Raw genomic sequence first — 16,475 nt, 5'->3', positions numbered from 1 at the left:
GATACGCCACGCCACTCCTGCGGCGAGAAGGAATGCCTACTTTCCACGCCAAGACAGACGCCACAGAACGGTACCTGCTGAACACGGAGCGGCGCTTAGCCAAGAACCCCGCCCAAGAGAGTGTATACCGCGCTGGGATTGAGAAGCTCATCACAGCGGGACACGTCACAAAGATGGACATAAAAGAGGCTGACCAGACCACTGAATCGTGGTACGTGCCTCACCACAAGGTCCATCACAACGGTAAAGACCGCATAGTATTTAACTGCAGCTACCAGATCGGATCCCAAAATCTGAATAAAGAGTTACTGCCCGGTCCCACACTCGGCCCCTCCCTACTCGGCGTTCTACTCCGCTTCCGCCAGGAAAAGGTGGCCATCAGCGGGGACATTAAAGGAATGTTCCTGCAGGTGAGATTAGTAGAGGAGGACAAGCCCCTGTTACGGTTCCTATGGAGAGAGAAGCCAGGAGATGAGCACCCAGCCATCTACCAATGGGAAGTCCTCCCCTTCGGAACGACGTGCAGCCCCTGCTGTGCTACATTTGCACTACAGAAACATGTAGCAGAGGACCCAGCAGCGGACGAAGAGGTCCGACACAGCGTAAAGAACAGCTTCTACGTAGACAACTGTCTACAAAGCCTTTCAACCCAGGAAGAAGCCGAGGCTCTCCTGATTAAACTCCGCGCCTCATTGATCAAAGGCGGCTTTGATCTCAGGCAGTGGGCCAGCAGCGATCCGCAAGTACTGCGCAGCCTCTCCTCCGAGGACAAGGCAGCCAGCAGCGAGACCTGGATGGCTACAATCCCGGGAGAAGCCCAGGAGATGACCCTGGGATTGGTGTGGCGATTCAAAACAGATTCGCTTCACTACAGACACAAGCCCCTGACTACGGAGCAGGGAAGGCCGGCGGCGGCGCCGACCACCAGACGGAGTGTGTACACAACACTCGCCCGACAATATGACCCGCTAGGATGTATTCTACCGTACACCACCAGGGCAAAAATGATTGTACGAGCATTGTGGGACAAGGACCAGGGCTGGGACGACCCCATTCCCGCACACCTTGCATCCACCTGGAGAGAGTGGGAGATGGAGCTCCACTCACTCCCAGGCGTTAATATGCGCCGAAGCTACTTCCCACCCACGGTGAGGCCAGAGACATGTAAAATGGACTTACACGTCTTCAGTGACGCCTCAGAGGTCGCATACGGATCAGTAGCCTACTTGCGGGCCCAAGAAAAGGGGGGAGAGATCTACACAGCATTTGTCCTCGCCCGCTCGAGAATAGCCCCACGCAAGCAACAATCTATCCCACGTCTAGAGCTCTGCGCAGCCCTAGCCGGAGCGCACCTAGCCACGCTCATCCAACGTGAGCTCACCATACCGGTGTCTAGAACAATCCTGTGGTCAGATTCCACGACAGTACTCGCCTGGATCAAATCGGACTCATGCAAGTACAAAGTCTTCGTGGGAGTCAGAGTCACCGAGATTCAAGACTTAACCGAAGAGTTAACCGGAGAAACAGAGTGGCGCTACGTTGATACAAAACAGAACCCAGCTGACGTCATCACCCGGGGAATGCCCCTAGATGACCTCACCCGTCACAATGCTTACAGTGACGGCCCCGCATTCCTAAGACTCCCGGAAGGACAGTGGCCCATGCCTATCCCGAGGGAAGCAAGTCCAGAGGAGGTGGAAAATAAGAAGTCTGTGTTCTGTGGATTGAGCACCGTAGCCTCCACCGACCCTAACATAGACGATTGCACGTCCATAGAGAGTGCACAACAAAGGACAAACTTCAAAGGCGGCGAAAGAGAGCTGAGAGAGAGCTTCCAAGCTATGGGCCCAGAACTTAAGACCCACCTCGCTCCAGCACAGATTGACTTCCAATTCAACCCCCCAAACGCACCCCACTTCCGTGGTACTTGGGAACGGGAAGTGCGTTCCATAAAGACAGCCCTGTACGCAGTACTTGGGGCCCAGACTGTGGCTGAAGAAGTCCTAATGACAGTCCTCACGGAGATTGAGGGAGTATTGAACTCTAAGCCCCTCGGATATGTCTCCAGTGATGTGGCGGATATCGACCCAGTTACCCCCAACACACTCCTGATGGGGCGGCTAGATCCCGCGTTACCCCAGACAATGTACCGGCCTGAAGAAGCGAACGGCCGACGAATGTGGAGGTACAGCCAAGTATTAGCCGACAAGTTTTGGAGCAGTTTCCTACTGCACTACCTACCGTCTCTACAGACCCGCCAGAAGTGGGTAAAGGAGAGAGACAATTTGACAGAAGGAACAGTCGTCATGATTATTGATCAATCACTGCCCAGAGCTATGTGGCCGGCCGGCCGCGTAAGCAAAGTGATCACCGGTGCCGACGGCAAGGTCCGAGCAGCTGAAGTGCTTGTCCAGGGTCGCACTTACACCCGTCCCGTGGCGAGGCTCATAGAACTGCCCCCGACTCCCAGACACAATCGATGATGACCATGACCCTATAACCCTATGACTTTGTGAAGTTGACTGACCCCTACAGCAAACCCTTATGTGTAAATAGACAACGCGATTAATCTGTCTCTGCTTAACTGATTAGGTCTGGGACCAATCAGGGGGTGGCTGTTGTGAAGGGCCAGATTAAACCGAATATATATATTTATTATATATATATATTTAATTGTATTTGTATATTCTCTAATATTCCTTGATATCCCTTGTATATTCCTTGTACAATATGCATTGAATATCCATTCTAGCCTACTGAACATCCCATAATAGTCTCCATTCTACTATTGGTCGAGACCTTGGTGCCAGGCTGCCATACCCCCAGACGCAGTTCAAACGTACCGCTCAACATGTACGAACAAGTCCTAGTTCCGCGTAGGAATCTGGCTACCGCACCACTAATGGGACTATTTGTTCATAGTGCGTATATATACTGCGCTACTAAAGTAGGACTTCCTTTTTCAGTCCAGTTTCTTACCCTCCAATAGAGTGACAGACGTAAAGCCTCCCCGCGACGCCACGTGTGGGAGTAAGGCCAAGTTCGGCCTACCATCGGTATTGAGACATTGTGTATATTAATATTTGAATAGTCATATTTGGCACTATATCGTCGAGTTGGACGTAGTCTATTAAGCTAATAATAGTCTGTTAATATATAGTGCTTCGTACGGTGAGAATACTACCGTAGTCAGCACCCCATCGTTTCGGGCAGAAAACTGGCTGTTTATCCAGGATGATCGACCCCATGTGAGATTGCACCCGAGGAGCCCCAGAGCCGACGAGCGAGTGGACCTGTATACCGGATTATTCTACCGACGACAGCCCGCCTTCCCAGGCACGGATTATGCTTTGTATACGTTGATTATTCCATGGATAAAGACCCCCGACACTGCCGTGTGTTGGAACCCCCCCCCCTGGAGAGGACGCAAGGTGAGGAGACGCTCTGCAAGATGAGGTCGCTTCACGTCTCTCCTCCGTGGACCGGAGGACGCCGGCCCACAAAGAGTCCACCTGCTTTCATCTGTGGTCCAAGGATCGCCGGCGCATTGAACGGCACTACAGTGGGTTCACCTGGGATACCCTTGGCCGGATGAGGCAGCCGGACTCTACCCCCCCCCCCCCCCCCTTCCTACTCCTGTCGGCTTACAAGCGACCGGATTAACCCCCCCTTAGTGTATCCAGTCTATAATCATTAAAGTATCATTGCTGTTATTCCTTAACTATTCCAGGTTGTATATGTACCACCTGCGCCTTCAGAGATTGGACATTCTCTATTGATATACCGACGAATACTCTTGCCATAAAAGTGCATACTAATTCCCATTCATAAATGTGATTGATTTGATTAAGTGCTTGCTCTACACACCATCGCTGTGTAGAAATAAAGACCTATTTCTAATTCGTACATTTGTGTTGGATCCGTTTCATCTACGTGACAGTGTTCATCATAATATATTTATGCAGAGTACTGGGTGGCCGAATATTAAGTACAAAGGTAGTGGTAGTAAGTATCATATCTAGTAATACAGTCAGGGAATTGTACCCCTCAGTTACAAGTATGCTATCGAGTCGACCACCAGAGCAGAACGACTTTTCAACCAATATGCAAAATCTGTGCTCCAAACGCAACGACTTTGTGTCTGGTGAGTCTATAATTACCGGGGATTTTAATATTGATGTATCAAGACGTGGCCACCCCTTGAACAAAGCCTTTCAGGACCTTTGCTCCAACCACAATTTTAAACAATTAATTGATAGACCCACATGAATAACAAACCCTTCCAGTACCACCATTGACCTGATATTAGTGACTGATAAACCTAAGATAGCCAACAGTGGGGTAATACATTGTGGTATCAGTGACCACTCAATTACATTCTGTACACGCAAGGTGGTGAAGTCAGCCATTGGCCACCACAATACTGTCAAGATAAGGTCAATGAAAAATTACAACAGCGGAGCTCTAAAAAGCAGACTAAGTTCCATGGATTGGTCACCTGTATATCGCAGTATGAAAGTAGATAAAGCCTGGGGTCATTTTAAATCTTTGTTTCTGACGGCAATTGATGAAAGTGCACCAGAAAAAACTACGAGAACAAAAATCAGACGAGCCCTGGATGAACCCAGAGATCCTGGCAGCTATAAAGTCCAGAAATTACACATTTTCAAAATTCAGTAAAAATAGGGATGAACAGGTTTATGAGGAGTTTAAGAAGAAAATAAATGAGGTTATGGGAATGATCAAGAAAGCCGAGGCTGAATATTTTAATGACAAAATGATCAGGAATAAATCGAATCCACAAAAATTATGGAAGTGCTTAAAGCAAACAGGATATGGAAACAAGCTCAGGACAAAAGCTAAAAACATGATTCTAGACATAGGAGGCACAGTGATTACAGGCAATAAGAACATAGCTAATTGTCTAAATACTGGCATGTATGGGGAAAAACAGGTAGGGGAGTACTACAGACAGAAAGGTATCCAGACAGATTCCTTCTCCTTTGCGAGTGTGACTGAGGACACAGTTTTGAAAAAACTGAGGGCGCTCAATCCTAACAAGGCAACAGGACAGGACAAGATACCTGCTAGATTTCTTAGGGATGCAGCTGAGTCCATCGCCTTTACACATTGTAAATCTATCTATCGGTCAAGGACAGTTTCCCTATGATCTCAAACAAGCCAGAGTCATTCTGCTTTACAAAAAAAACAATAAACTAGACCCAGGGAACTATAGGCCTGTGTCGATTCTTAGTGCTGTGTCATAGAAAGGATCATTCATGATCAAATAAACGAATACCTCTCTACAAACAACTTGTTGTTCGAGCTCCAGTCTGGATTTAGAACATCACATTCCACAGACACGTGTTTATTATATCTGACAGACCAAATTAGAACAGAGGTGGACAAAGGTCAATTCTGTGGGATGGTTTTAATAGATTTACAAAAAGCCTTTGACACCGTTAACCACAACATACTTTTATATAAACTGAAGGCTATGGGTTTTAACAGTATACCCTTAAGGTGGATGGAGTCTTATCTGAGAGGCAGTAAACAAGTAGTGGAAATTAATGGGAGCATATCCTCCTCACTTCAACATACGTGTGGGGTGCCGCAAGGGAGTATTTTAGGACCACTTTTATTTCTTTTATATGTCAATGACATGAAAACTGCCTGTGAATGTAAATTGTTTTTATTTGCGGACGATGCATGGTCTCCCATCAGGACAAAAGAGAAGTTGAGAGGTCACTCAGTCTAGAGCTTGTCAAGATCAGTCATTGGCTTGTCGAAAACAGGTTATCCCTCCACCTGGGTAAAACCGAAGCTATCCTTTTTGGCTCTGCCATATGACTTAAGAGGTCTCCTGGGTTCAAAGTAGTGGTAGGGGATATTGAGGTTACAGCAAAGGAGGAAGTCACATACCTAGGGTGTGTTTTGGACAACACCTTATCAGGGGTGAGCATGGCACAAAAGGTGGTCACAAAGATCAACCAGAGAATACAATTTCTCTGTAGAGTGTCCACCTATATTAACAGGTCAGCCTTAGAAGTACTGGCAGGGGCCCTGATTCAATGTCATTATGACTACGCGTGCTCCTCCTGGTACACTGGCATCACAGTAGCACTGAAAGGTAGGCTACAGATAGCTCAGAACAAATGAGTTAGACTGATTTTAAAACTCCATCCCAGGACTCACCTTACACAGACACATTTTAACAGCCTCAAGTGGCTCAGGGTTGAGGAGAGGGTCTTTCAATTAAAACTCAACATGATACACAAGATACTCTGGAATACTGTCCCTCAATACCTTAGTGGATATTTTAACAGGGTAAGGGATGTACACGGACATGCTACCAGGGGGAGTCCTACAGACATCGTCCCAGTGAGATGTAATAGAAAAATAGGCCAAAACTTATTTATATATTCAGCAGCAGTACTATGGAATAGCCTACCAATGGAGTTGAAGTCCATAAGCCCCTTCTCTACTTTTAAATCAGCTATAAAGAGGTGGATCATAAGTAGCAGAAGCTGGGACTAGTGAACAAAGGGTTTCTAGTTCTAGTCCCTGGCGTGTAGGGATGCGTACAGAATTCGGTACTTTTGAGGTACCGAACCTAAACACGTCGGTTCACCCATGCATATCCACAGACTCTGAACATGTTTTTTTCTTTTTATACCACACATCCTGACATACAGACATACATATTGGTAAATGGTGATATGTATACCTGTTCATCTTGTGTTCAAATGTGGTAACAGTCCTGTTTATTGTTGTTATTACTGTATTGTGTTGTCTTGTTTCATGTCAAAGAAAAAGAAAATAGATTTAAAAAAAAATGTATAACAAAATAAAAACACCCGTTTCTAATGTGGCGAGGCCTATTGCGCTGCATGGAATGAAAACTTTATAGATTCTTTATTTCTCAATCGATACCAATTACAACTTCGCCATGGCTTCAGGACCAGAGGACTTTTTCTACGAGTCATCGACGACAACCAACACACAGAGGAAGATACTTATAGAGATGAAGTACTCAGTCGTTATCAGTCTGATGGTGGCTCTGACGTGCACATAGAAACCCATTCATCAGCTGGCAGTGCTGCCTCATTGCCTTATCTTATCTAGACCGTTAATAATGTCATAAAATGGGGCAGACTGTGACACCCAGGCGTAATGAAACGAACAAAGAATATATCTCCTTCTTGTCGGCCGCAGTGGAATTAACATATGGATGGGTTCTATCTGTTTAGTAACATATGGATGGGTTATATCTGTTGTGTAACATATGGATGGGTTCTATCTGTTTAGTAACATGGATGGGTTCTATCTGTGGTGTAACATATGGATGGGTTCTATCTGTTGTGTAACATATGGATGGGTTATATCTGTTGTGTAACATATGGATGTGTTCTATCTGTTGTGTAACATATGGATGGGTTCTATCTGTTGTGTAACATATGGATGTGTTCTATCTGTTGTGTAACATAGGGATGGGTTCTATCTGTTGTGTAACATATGGATGTGTTCTATCTGTTGTGTAACATAGGGATGTGTTATATCTGTTGTGTAACATAGGGATGTGTTCTATCTGTTGTGTAACATAGGGATGTGTTCTATATGTTGTGTAACATAGGGATGTGTTCTATCTGTTGTGTAACATAGGGATGTGTTCTATATGTTGTGTAACATAGGGATGTGTTCTATATGTTGTGTAACATAGGGATGTGTTCTATCTGTTGTGTAACATAGGGATGGGTTCTATCTGTTTTGCACACTGTTTTAAAGGGACATTCTGCTCTTTTTAGTTACCAGGCACATAATGGAGAGAACATATCCCATATGTGTGCTTCAGTTGTCCTTTAAAATGCTGTGCTGGCACCGACGGCTCTTTGGCTGTAAAACTGGGTTATACTGCAGAACGCACATTGGTTTGAATGATTCTAATGGTTACAATGTATTATTCAGTCTACTGCAGCGACAGCAACTCCCCGCCTCTGTGTGACAAGTGTGACTGGTAGAGAGAGTGAAGATAATCTGAAAGTTATAAATGTCAACATAGTAGTAACTCTTGCTGATTCCATAATAAGTAGTAGTATAATGGAGGTTGTGTTTCCATCTGTAATATGTAGCTGTATCACAACACGTCAGCCCCAGTTCTGTCACATTGGATTCTATCTGTTTAGTAGCATCGATATGGGTTCTATCTGTTTCATATATCATAGGGATGGGTTCTATCTGTTTTATAGGGATGGGTTCTATCTGTTTTATATATCATAGGGATGGGTTCTATCTGTTTCATATATCATAGGGATGGGTTCTATCTGTTTCATATATCATAGGGATGGGTTCTATCTGTTTTATATATCATAGGGATGGGTTCTATCTGTTTCATATATCATAGGGATGGATTCTATCTGTTTCATATATCATAGGGATGGGTTCTATCTGTTTTATAGGGATGGGTTCTATCTGTTTTATATATCATAGGGATGGGTTCTATCCGTTTTATATAACATAGGGATGGGTTCTATCTGTTTTATAACAGTGATGGGTTCTATCTGTTTTATATATCATATGGATGGGTTCTAATCCGTTTTATATATCATAGGGATGGGTTCTATCGGTTTATAGCATCGATATGGGTTCTATCTGTTTTATATATCATAGGGATGGGTTCTATCTGTTTTATATATCATAGGGATGGGTTCTATCTGTTTTATATATCATAGGGATGGGTTCTATCTGTTTTATAGGGATGGGTTCTATCTGTTTTATATATCATAGGGATGGGTTCTATCGGTTTTATATATTATAGGGATGGGTTCTATCTGTTTCATATATCATAGGGATGGGTTCTATCTGTTTCATATATCATAGGGATGGGTTCTATCTGTTTTATATATCATAGGGATGGGTTCTATCTGTTTCATATATCATAGGGATGGATTCTATCTGTTTCATATATCATAGGGATGGGTTCTATCTGTTTTATAGGGATGGGTTCTATCTGTTTTATATATCATAGGGATGGGTTCTATCCGTTTTATATAACATAGGGATGGGTTCTATCTGTTTTATAACAGTGATGGGTTCTATCTGTTTTATATATCATATGGATGGGTTCTAATCCGTTTTATATATCATAGGGATGGGTTCTATCGGTTTATAGCATCGATATGGGTTCTATCTGTTTTATATATCATAGGGATGGGTTCTATCTGTTTTATATATCATAGGGATGGGTTCTATCTGTTTTATATATCATAGGGATGGGTTCTATCTGTTTTATAGGGATGGGTTCTATCTGTTTTATATATCATAGGGATGGGTTCTATCGGTTTTATATATTATAGGGATGGGTTCTATCTGTTTTATATATCATAGGGATGGGTTCTATCTGTTTTATATATCATAGGGATGGGTTCTATAGGGAGGTGTAGTCTGACGTCACTGGTTGTTCCACCCGTATATGGATTTATCATTGGGAAAATGGATTATCGGCTATTGTAACAATTCTGCCGCATGGAATTTGAAAAACGTTCCACTTTTGCACAAAATGAGTTCCCTTCTATCACTAACATTATTGTTTAAGCATTTTTGGTTGAAATAAAATTCTGCAATTTTTTTTTATGATTCATTGTGAATATTTTCATGTTGAGCTATAGATTGTGGATGAATAAGCACAGAAAGGTACACCATGCAAATGTTAATGCTTTTATTTGTTTTAAACAAGACAATTTAGAAATGGGCAATGGGGAAATGCATTGGGTTGGACAGAGGGTGGAACACGGAAAATGGCAATGACGTAACCACTACACCTCCTTATATATTTAGTAACATAGGGATGTGTTCTATCTGTTGTGTAACATATGGATGTGTTCTATCTGTTGTGTAACATATGGATGTGTTCTATCTGTTGTGTAACATAGGGATGTGTTATATCTGTTGTGTAACATAGGGATGTGTTCTATATGTTGTGTAACATAGGGATGTGTTCTATCTGTTGTGTAACATAGGGATGTGTTCTATCTGTTGTGTAACATAGGGATGTGTTCTATATGTTGTGTAACATAGGGATGTGTTCTATCTGTTGTGTAACATAGGGATGTGTTCTATCTGTTGTGTAACATAGGGATGTGTTCTATCTGTTGTGTAACATAGGGATGTGTTCTATCTGTTGTGTAACATAGGGATGTGTTCTATCTGTTTTAAAGGGACATTCTGCTATTTTGTAATATTGTAACGTGTAGCTGTACTTCAACACATCAGCTCCTTGTAGTTCTGAACGATGTCCATGTTCTGTGTTGGTCCCCAGGTCAGACTCTGATCGCAGGCGAGGCTCCTCCCCCCTCCTCCTCCTCCTCCTCCCCCGCCCAGCAGGAAGTGCAGCTGAAGTTCCTCCTGACAGGCCTCCTCTCCGGCCTCCCCCTCCCCCCCTTCGCCCTCCGCATGTGCCCCCCCCTCACCACCAAGAACATCAGCCACTACCAGCCCCTGCTGGCCGTCGGTGAGTACTGCCACACACACACACACGCACACACACACACACACACACAATGACATGCATTACACTAGGGCTGGGCGATATGGCGATATTGATATCACAATAAAGATATGATAATGTTATCATATTACTCGATATCGATGAATTAAAGTATTTAAAAAAAAATTATAATTAAATAATTTTTGTATTTTTATTTTACAACAGATGTATGTTTATTTTGCAGCAATTCTTTGTCGTTGCCGCCATCTTTAGTGTTACAGCCCCTCACACTCCAGTTCTCAGGCTGCAGCTGGTTTGAAAGCTAAAGTAAACGGGCTTCTCTGCCGGCTGTGGCTCCAGGGGAGTTGAATAGTTCTGGCTCTGCTAGTTTCTTTTCTTCTTTTGCCGCTTTTTTGGTGGACAAACCACCGCACATGTGCACCATGACTCGCGACTGGAGACTAGCTCTGCTAGCACACATAACCTACTGTGTACAGACGGTTTCAAACTATTTTAAATTAGAAAGCAAACTAAATAAATGGACAAGAGAAAAATATATCTCAATTTGGTCAGTATTGTCATTTGGACAAGCAAAGCCATTACTTTAAGTTGTAGGCAAGAAAGACAAGTCTGTGTCCACTGTCTCTGGTTTTAAAACTGCCCTGTTGCAGGTCACACAAAAAATCGAATCTCATTTTGAAATCGCTACGCTGCCTATGGACACGACAGTGGCAGACAGCTTCGGAGGTGATTGCATTGCACCATGGTGATCCACTCAACAGGTAGCGATTTCAAAATGAGATTCGATTCAAATGTATTGTCATTATACAGCACAATACATACATACATACACACCATCCAACCAGAGTGGATACATTTATTAAACGTAAAACTTGAACCAAGAGTGATTTGAACTTGTGACCATAGGATCCACAGCCAGCAGACTAACGAGGTGAGCTAAGTCGGATGTTAAAACTGAGTGACTAATCCATGATTTACACTTTTGCCAATTGCGTTTGTCCCTAATCTTTAGTATTGGCATTAATAAATCAGATGTCATGCAAATATGTCATGTTCTACAGTAGGACTTACTACTGTGACACCCATTAAAACAGTAATTCGGATAATAGAAGCCTACTTTGCTGGAATGATTCATTTCAAAGAGAGGCTCGCTCTCCACACATTATTTCTACGCTCGGGGGGGGGGGGCAAAACTAGCGTACGTCAGTGGCGAACGCAGAAGCAGAAATCTGTTAGGATAAGAATAGACGCAACCAAGACTGCAGTGTGTACGCAAACCAGAGGGGGGAGAGGGGGAGTTCGCACTCAAGAACGGAGCGAGGACAGACCGGAGCACCCGTTCCTAATGAGAAGACACCCTCTGTGTCCTGGCTCTGTGGAGGAGGATGACTGGGTCCTGGCTCTGTGGAGGAGGATGACTCTGTGTCCTGGCTCTGTGGAGGAGGATGACTCTGTGTCCTGGCTCTGTGGAGGAGGATGACTGTGTCCTGGCTCTGTGGAGGAGGATGACTGTGTCCTGGCTCTGTGGAGGAGGATGACTGTGTCCTGGCTCTGTGGAGGAGGATGACTGTGTGTCCTGGCTCTGTGGAGGAGGATGACTGTGTGTCCTGGCTCTGTGGAGGAGGATGACTGTGTGTCCTGGCTCTGTGGAGGAGGATGACCGTGTGTCCTGGGCCTGGCTCTGGCTCTGTGGGGACGGATGACTGTGTCCTGGCTCTGTGGAGGAGGATGACTGTGTCCTGGCTCTGTGGAGGAGGATGATTGTGTCCTGGCTCTGTGGAGGAGGATGACTGGGTCCTGGCTCTGTGGAGGAGGATGATTGTGTCCTGGCTCTGTGGAGGAGGATGACTCTGTGTCCTGGCTCTGTGGAGGAGGATGATTGTGTCCTGGCTCTGTGGAGGAGGATGACTCTGTGTCCTGGCTCTGTGGAGGAGGATGACTGTGTCCTGGCTCTGTGGAGGAGGATGACTGTGTGTCCTGGCTCTGTGGAGGAGGATGACCGTGTGTCCTGGGCCTGGCTCTGGCTCTGTGGGGACGGATGACTGTGTCCTGGCTCTGTGGAGGAGGATGACTGTGTCCTGGCTCTGTGGAGGAGGATGATTGTGTCCTGGCTCTGTGGAGGAGGATGACTCTGTGTCCTGGCTCTGTGGGGGAGGATGACTCTGTGTCCTGGCTCTGTGGGGGAGGATGACTCTGGGTCCTGGCTCTGTGGGGGAGGATGACTCTGGGTCCTGGCTCTGTGGGGAAGGATGACTCTGGGTCCTGGCTCTGTGGGGGAGGATGACTCTGGGTCCTGGCTCTGTGGGAGAGGATGACTCTGTGTCCTGGCTCTGTGGGGGAGGATGACTCTGTGTCCTGGCTCTGTGGGGAAGGATGACTCTGGGTCCTGGCTCTGTGGGGGAGGATGACTCTGGGTCCTGGCTCTGTGGGGGAGGATGACTCTGTGTCCTGGCTCTGTGGGGGAGGAATCAAAGATGACTCTGTGTCCTGGCTCTGTGGGGGAGGATCAGACTCTGGGTCCTGGCTCTGTGGGGGAGGATGACTCTGGGTCCTGGCTCTGTGGGGGAGGATGACTCTGGGTCCTGGCTCTGTGGGGGAGGATGACTCTGGGTCCTGGCTCTGTGGGGGAGGATGACTGTGTGTCCTGGCTCTGTGGGGGAGGATGACTGTGTGTCCTGGCTCTGTGGGGGAGGATGACTGTGTCCTGGCTCTGTGGAGGAGGATGACTCTGTGTCCTGGCTCTGTGGGGAAGGATGACTGTGGGTCCTGGCTCTGTGGGGAAGGATGACTCTGTGTCCTGGCTCTGTGGGGGAGGATGACTGTGGGTCCTGGCTCTGTGGAGGAGGATGACTGTGGGTCCTGGCTCTGTGGGGGAGGATGACTGTGTCCTGGCTCTGTGGGGGAGGATTACTCTGGGTCCTGGCTCTGTGGGGGAGGATGACTGTGGGTCCTGGCTCTGTGGGGAAGGATGACTGTGGGTCCTGGCTCTGTGGGGAAGGATGACTCTGTGTCCTGGCTCTGTGGGGAAGGATGACTGTGGGTCCTGGCTCTGTGGGGGAGGATGACTGTGGGTCCTGGCTCTGTGGGGGAGGATGACTGTGTGTCCTGGCTCTGTGGGGGAGGATGACTCTGGGTCCTGGCTCTGTGGGGGAGGATGACTGTGTCCTGGCTCTGTGGGAGAGGATGACTCTGGGTCCTGGCTCTGTGGGGGAGGATGACTGTGGGTCCTGGCTCTGTGGGGGAGGATGACTGTGTGTCCTCCTGGCTCTGTGGGGGAGGATGTATTCAGGCTTGAAGTTTGTCCAGGATGACATATTGTTTCTACCTGAGTAGCCGGACGTCTCCTGTGATACAGCGATCTGGCTGGTGGGGCACAGTGATGCGTCTCCGGGCAGATACTGATGTCTCGTCTCCTGGTTGTATTAACCAATGCGAGCAGAGGGATTTACTGCTGCAGCCAATCACTGAGTCCAGAACGATCAGTGTAGAACTATCTCTCCTTCTCTCTCCTCTCTCTTTTTTTCTCTCTCCTTTATTTCTCTCTCCCCTCTCTCTCTATTCTTGTTTTCTATCTCCTTCTCTCTCTTTCTCTCTTTGTTGCTCTCTCATTCTCTGTCTGAGCAAACAAAATGCTCTCTCTTCTCTCTCTCCTCTCCTCTCTCTCTGTCCCTCCATACGATTGATAATTCTGGTGTAAACCAAGGTGATAATCTATTGTTTTATCTGAAATTCTGAAAAAAAGTCCAATGCCAAGTCAACATCAGGATGTATAGCGGTTGTCACTGTTGTAAAGCTCAGTTAGAAAAGCTTGGTCATTGACATAATTTTTTTTTATGATAATGTGAGATTGTGATTGATTATACACATAATACAAATATCTTGGAATCTGGAATCAACACAGTCGGATGTATGTTTTTGTTCATTTTCAAAAACATCTTTTACTATTGGTTGAGTTTGTGTTGTTGTCTTATTTGTCTAAGAAATGTCTTTTATTTTTTATTAAACAAAGGTAGAAAATAAAGGAATTTAGAAATTGGGTTTTCAGAATAGTGTGAAATCTGAGCAAAAGTGTATATGGACTGAACAAATTTAAATATGTCTGACCGAGTTGACACAAATGAAGTTATGAAGTCAATCATGTTTATTTTCAGAAATGGTGTTTTCTTTCATGTAGGGTCTCTCTCTCACAGGAGGCTGAGCTCTGAGCTGCTTGGCCTCATGTAGGGTCTCTCTCTCACAGGAGAGGCTGAGCTCTGAGCTGCTTGGCCTCATGTAGGGTCTCTCTCACAGGAGAGGCTGAGCTCTGAGCTGCTTGGCCTCATGTCTTAGAGGGTCTCTCTCACAGGAGGCTGAGCTCTGAGCTGCTTGGCCTCATGTCTTAGAGGGTCTCTCTCACAGGAGGCTGAGCTCTGAGCTGCTTGGCCTCATGTCTTAGAGGGTCTCTCTCACAGGAGGCTGAGCTCTGCGCTGCTTGGCCTCATGTAGGGTCTCTCTCACAGGAGGCTGAGCTCTGCGCTGCTTGGCTTCATCCCTGTGCTCAAACAGAGGTCTTGCTCTGAATGGTTCTGAGGTGTGACGCTTACTGAATGTCTCTCTCCCTCTTTATCTCTTTATCTCTCTCTGTCTGTCTCTCCCTATCTCTCTCTCTCTCTCTCTGTCCCTCGCTCTTGCTCTCTCTCTCTCTCTCTCTCTCTCTCTCTCTCTCTCTCTCTCTCTCTCTCTCTCTCTCTCTCTCTCTCTCTCTCTCTCTCTATGTCTCTCTATGTCTCTCTCTCTCTCTATGTCTCTCTATGTCTCTTGCCCCCAGGCACCAGTAATGGATCAGTGTTGGTTTACAATCTGACCAGTGGTCTCCTCCACAAGGAGCTCAGCGTCCACTCCTGTGAAGTCAAGTGAGACACACACACACACACACACACACACACACACACACACACACACACACACACACACACACACACACACACACACACACACACACACACACACACACACACACACACACACACACACACACACACACACACATAACGGATCATAACCTGAACCTAAACCTCTCCCTACACATTACAAATAAATGGACAACTATCAGATCTAGACACTGTGGTCTTGATAATGGTCCCCATTGTTCCTGTGTACAACACATTGTTTCCTGTGGAGCTCTAACAGTCGGGCCCCCTCTGGGTCTCAAGAGAGAGCAGACTATTCCTTTAACGAGCACAGGAACTATTTCAGCATGATTGATTAAGTGCGAGATGGAATCAGTTAGGCCATTAGACTGAGACTGATTGGAAACAAACAGCATATATTCAAGCAGAGCTCAGCTTATTTGATGAGAGAAGTTACTCTCCACAAACACTCACTGCACGAGCCTTGACTAACTAACTAATGAACTAACTAACTAACTAACTAACTAACTAACTAACTAACTAACTAACTAACTAACTAACTAACTAACTAACTAACTAGCGAACTAACTAACTAACTAACTAACTGTGTGTGTGTATATACATGTGTGTGGGTGTGTATACATATATATGTGTGTGTGTACATATATACATGTGTGCGTACATACATGTGTGTGTGTGTCTACATATGTACGTGTGTGTGTCCTCCAGGGGTATAGAGTGGGTGAGTCTGACTAGTCTTGTGTGTGTGGTGTGTGTGTGTGCCACTTACCAATGCCCGTGGCCATCTCATGTCGGCACAACAACAACGGCAACGTCAACACTGGACTGAGCTTAAACTGCAAGGGAAGCTTGCTTGTCTCCCTGCCGCTGACCACTCTGTCTCGCACGCAGCTTTAAAAAATGTAGCTATTGATGAGAGCATCATAATTTTTACTTTAAAAGCTAGGCTACAGGTTTGACCATCAATGCTCAACCTTTCCATCTGGTTCCCTGGCAGTCATAGCCCACACTGCATACACCATGGTCACGAACAGACAACAGAAACCATGTCTCACATACTC

At 45.8% G+C, this 16,475-nt stretch overlaps 1 protein-coding gene across 1 annotated transcript in view; it reads left to right on the top strand.

Moving 5' to 3' along the window:
- The window catches only part of wdr11 (WD repeat domain 11), a 191,267-nt gene that overhangs the window by 59,856 nt on the left and 114,936 nt on the right, over positions 1-16,475 (top strand). The window contains exons 10-11 of the mRNA XM_084321104.1: positions 10,316-10,507; positions 15,312-15,396. Of these exons, the coding sequence (XP_084177230.1) occupies positions 10,316-10,507; positions 15,312-15,396 (277 nt within the window). The remainder of the gene's footprint in view (positions 1-10,315; positions 10,508-15,311; positions 15,397-16,475) is intronic.

The sequence above is a fragment of the Notolepis coatsorum genome (genome assembly GCF_963971535.1).
Source record: "Notolepis coatsorum genome assembly, chromosome: 9".
NCBI classification, from domain to species: Eukaryota; Metazoa; Chordata; class Actinopteri; order Aulopiformes; family Paralepididae; genus Notolepis; species Notolepis coatsorum.
The sequence above is the reverse complement of the archived record's forward strand: the minus strand, read 5'-3'. Positions and strand labels throughout refer to the sequence as shown.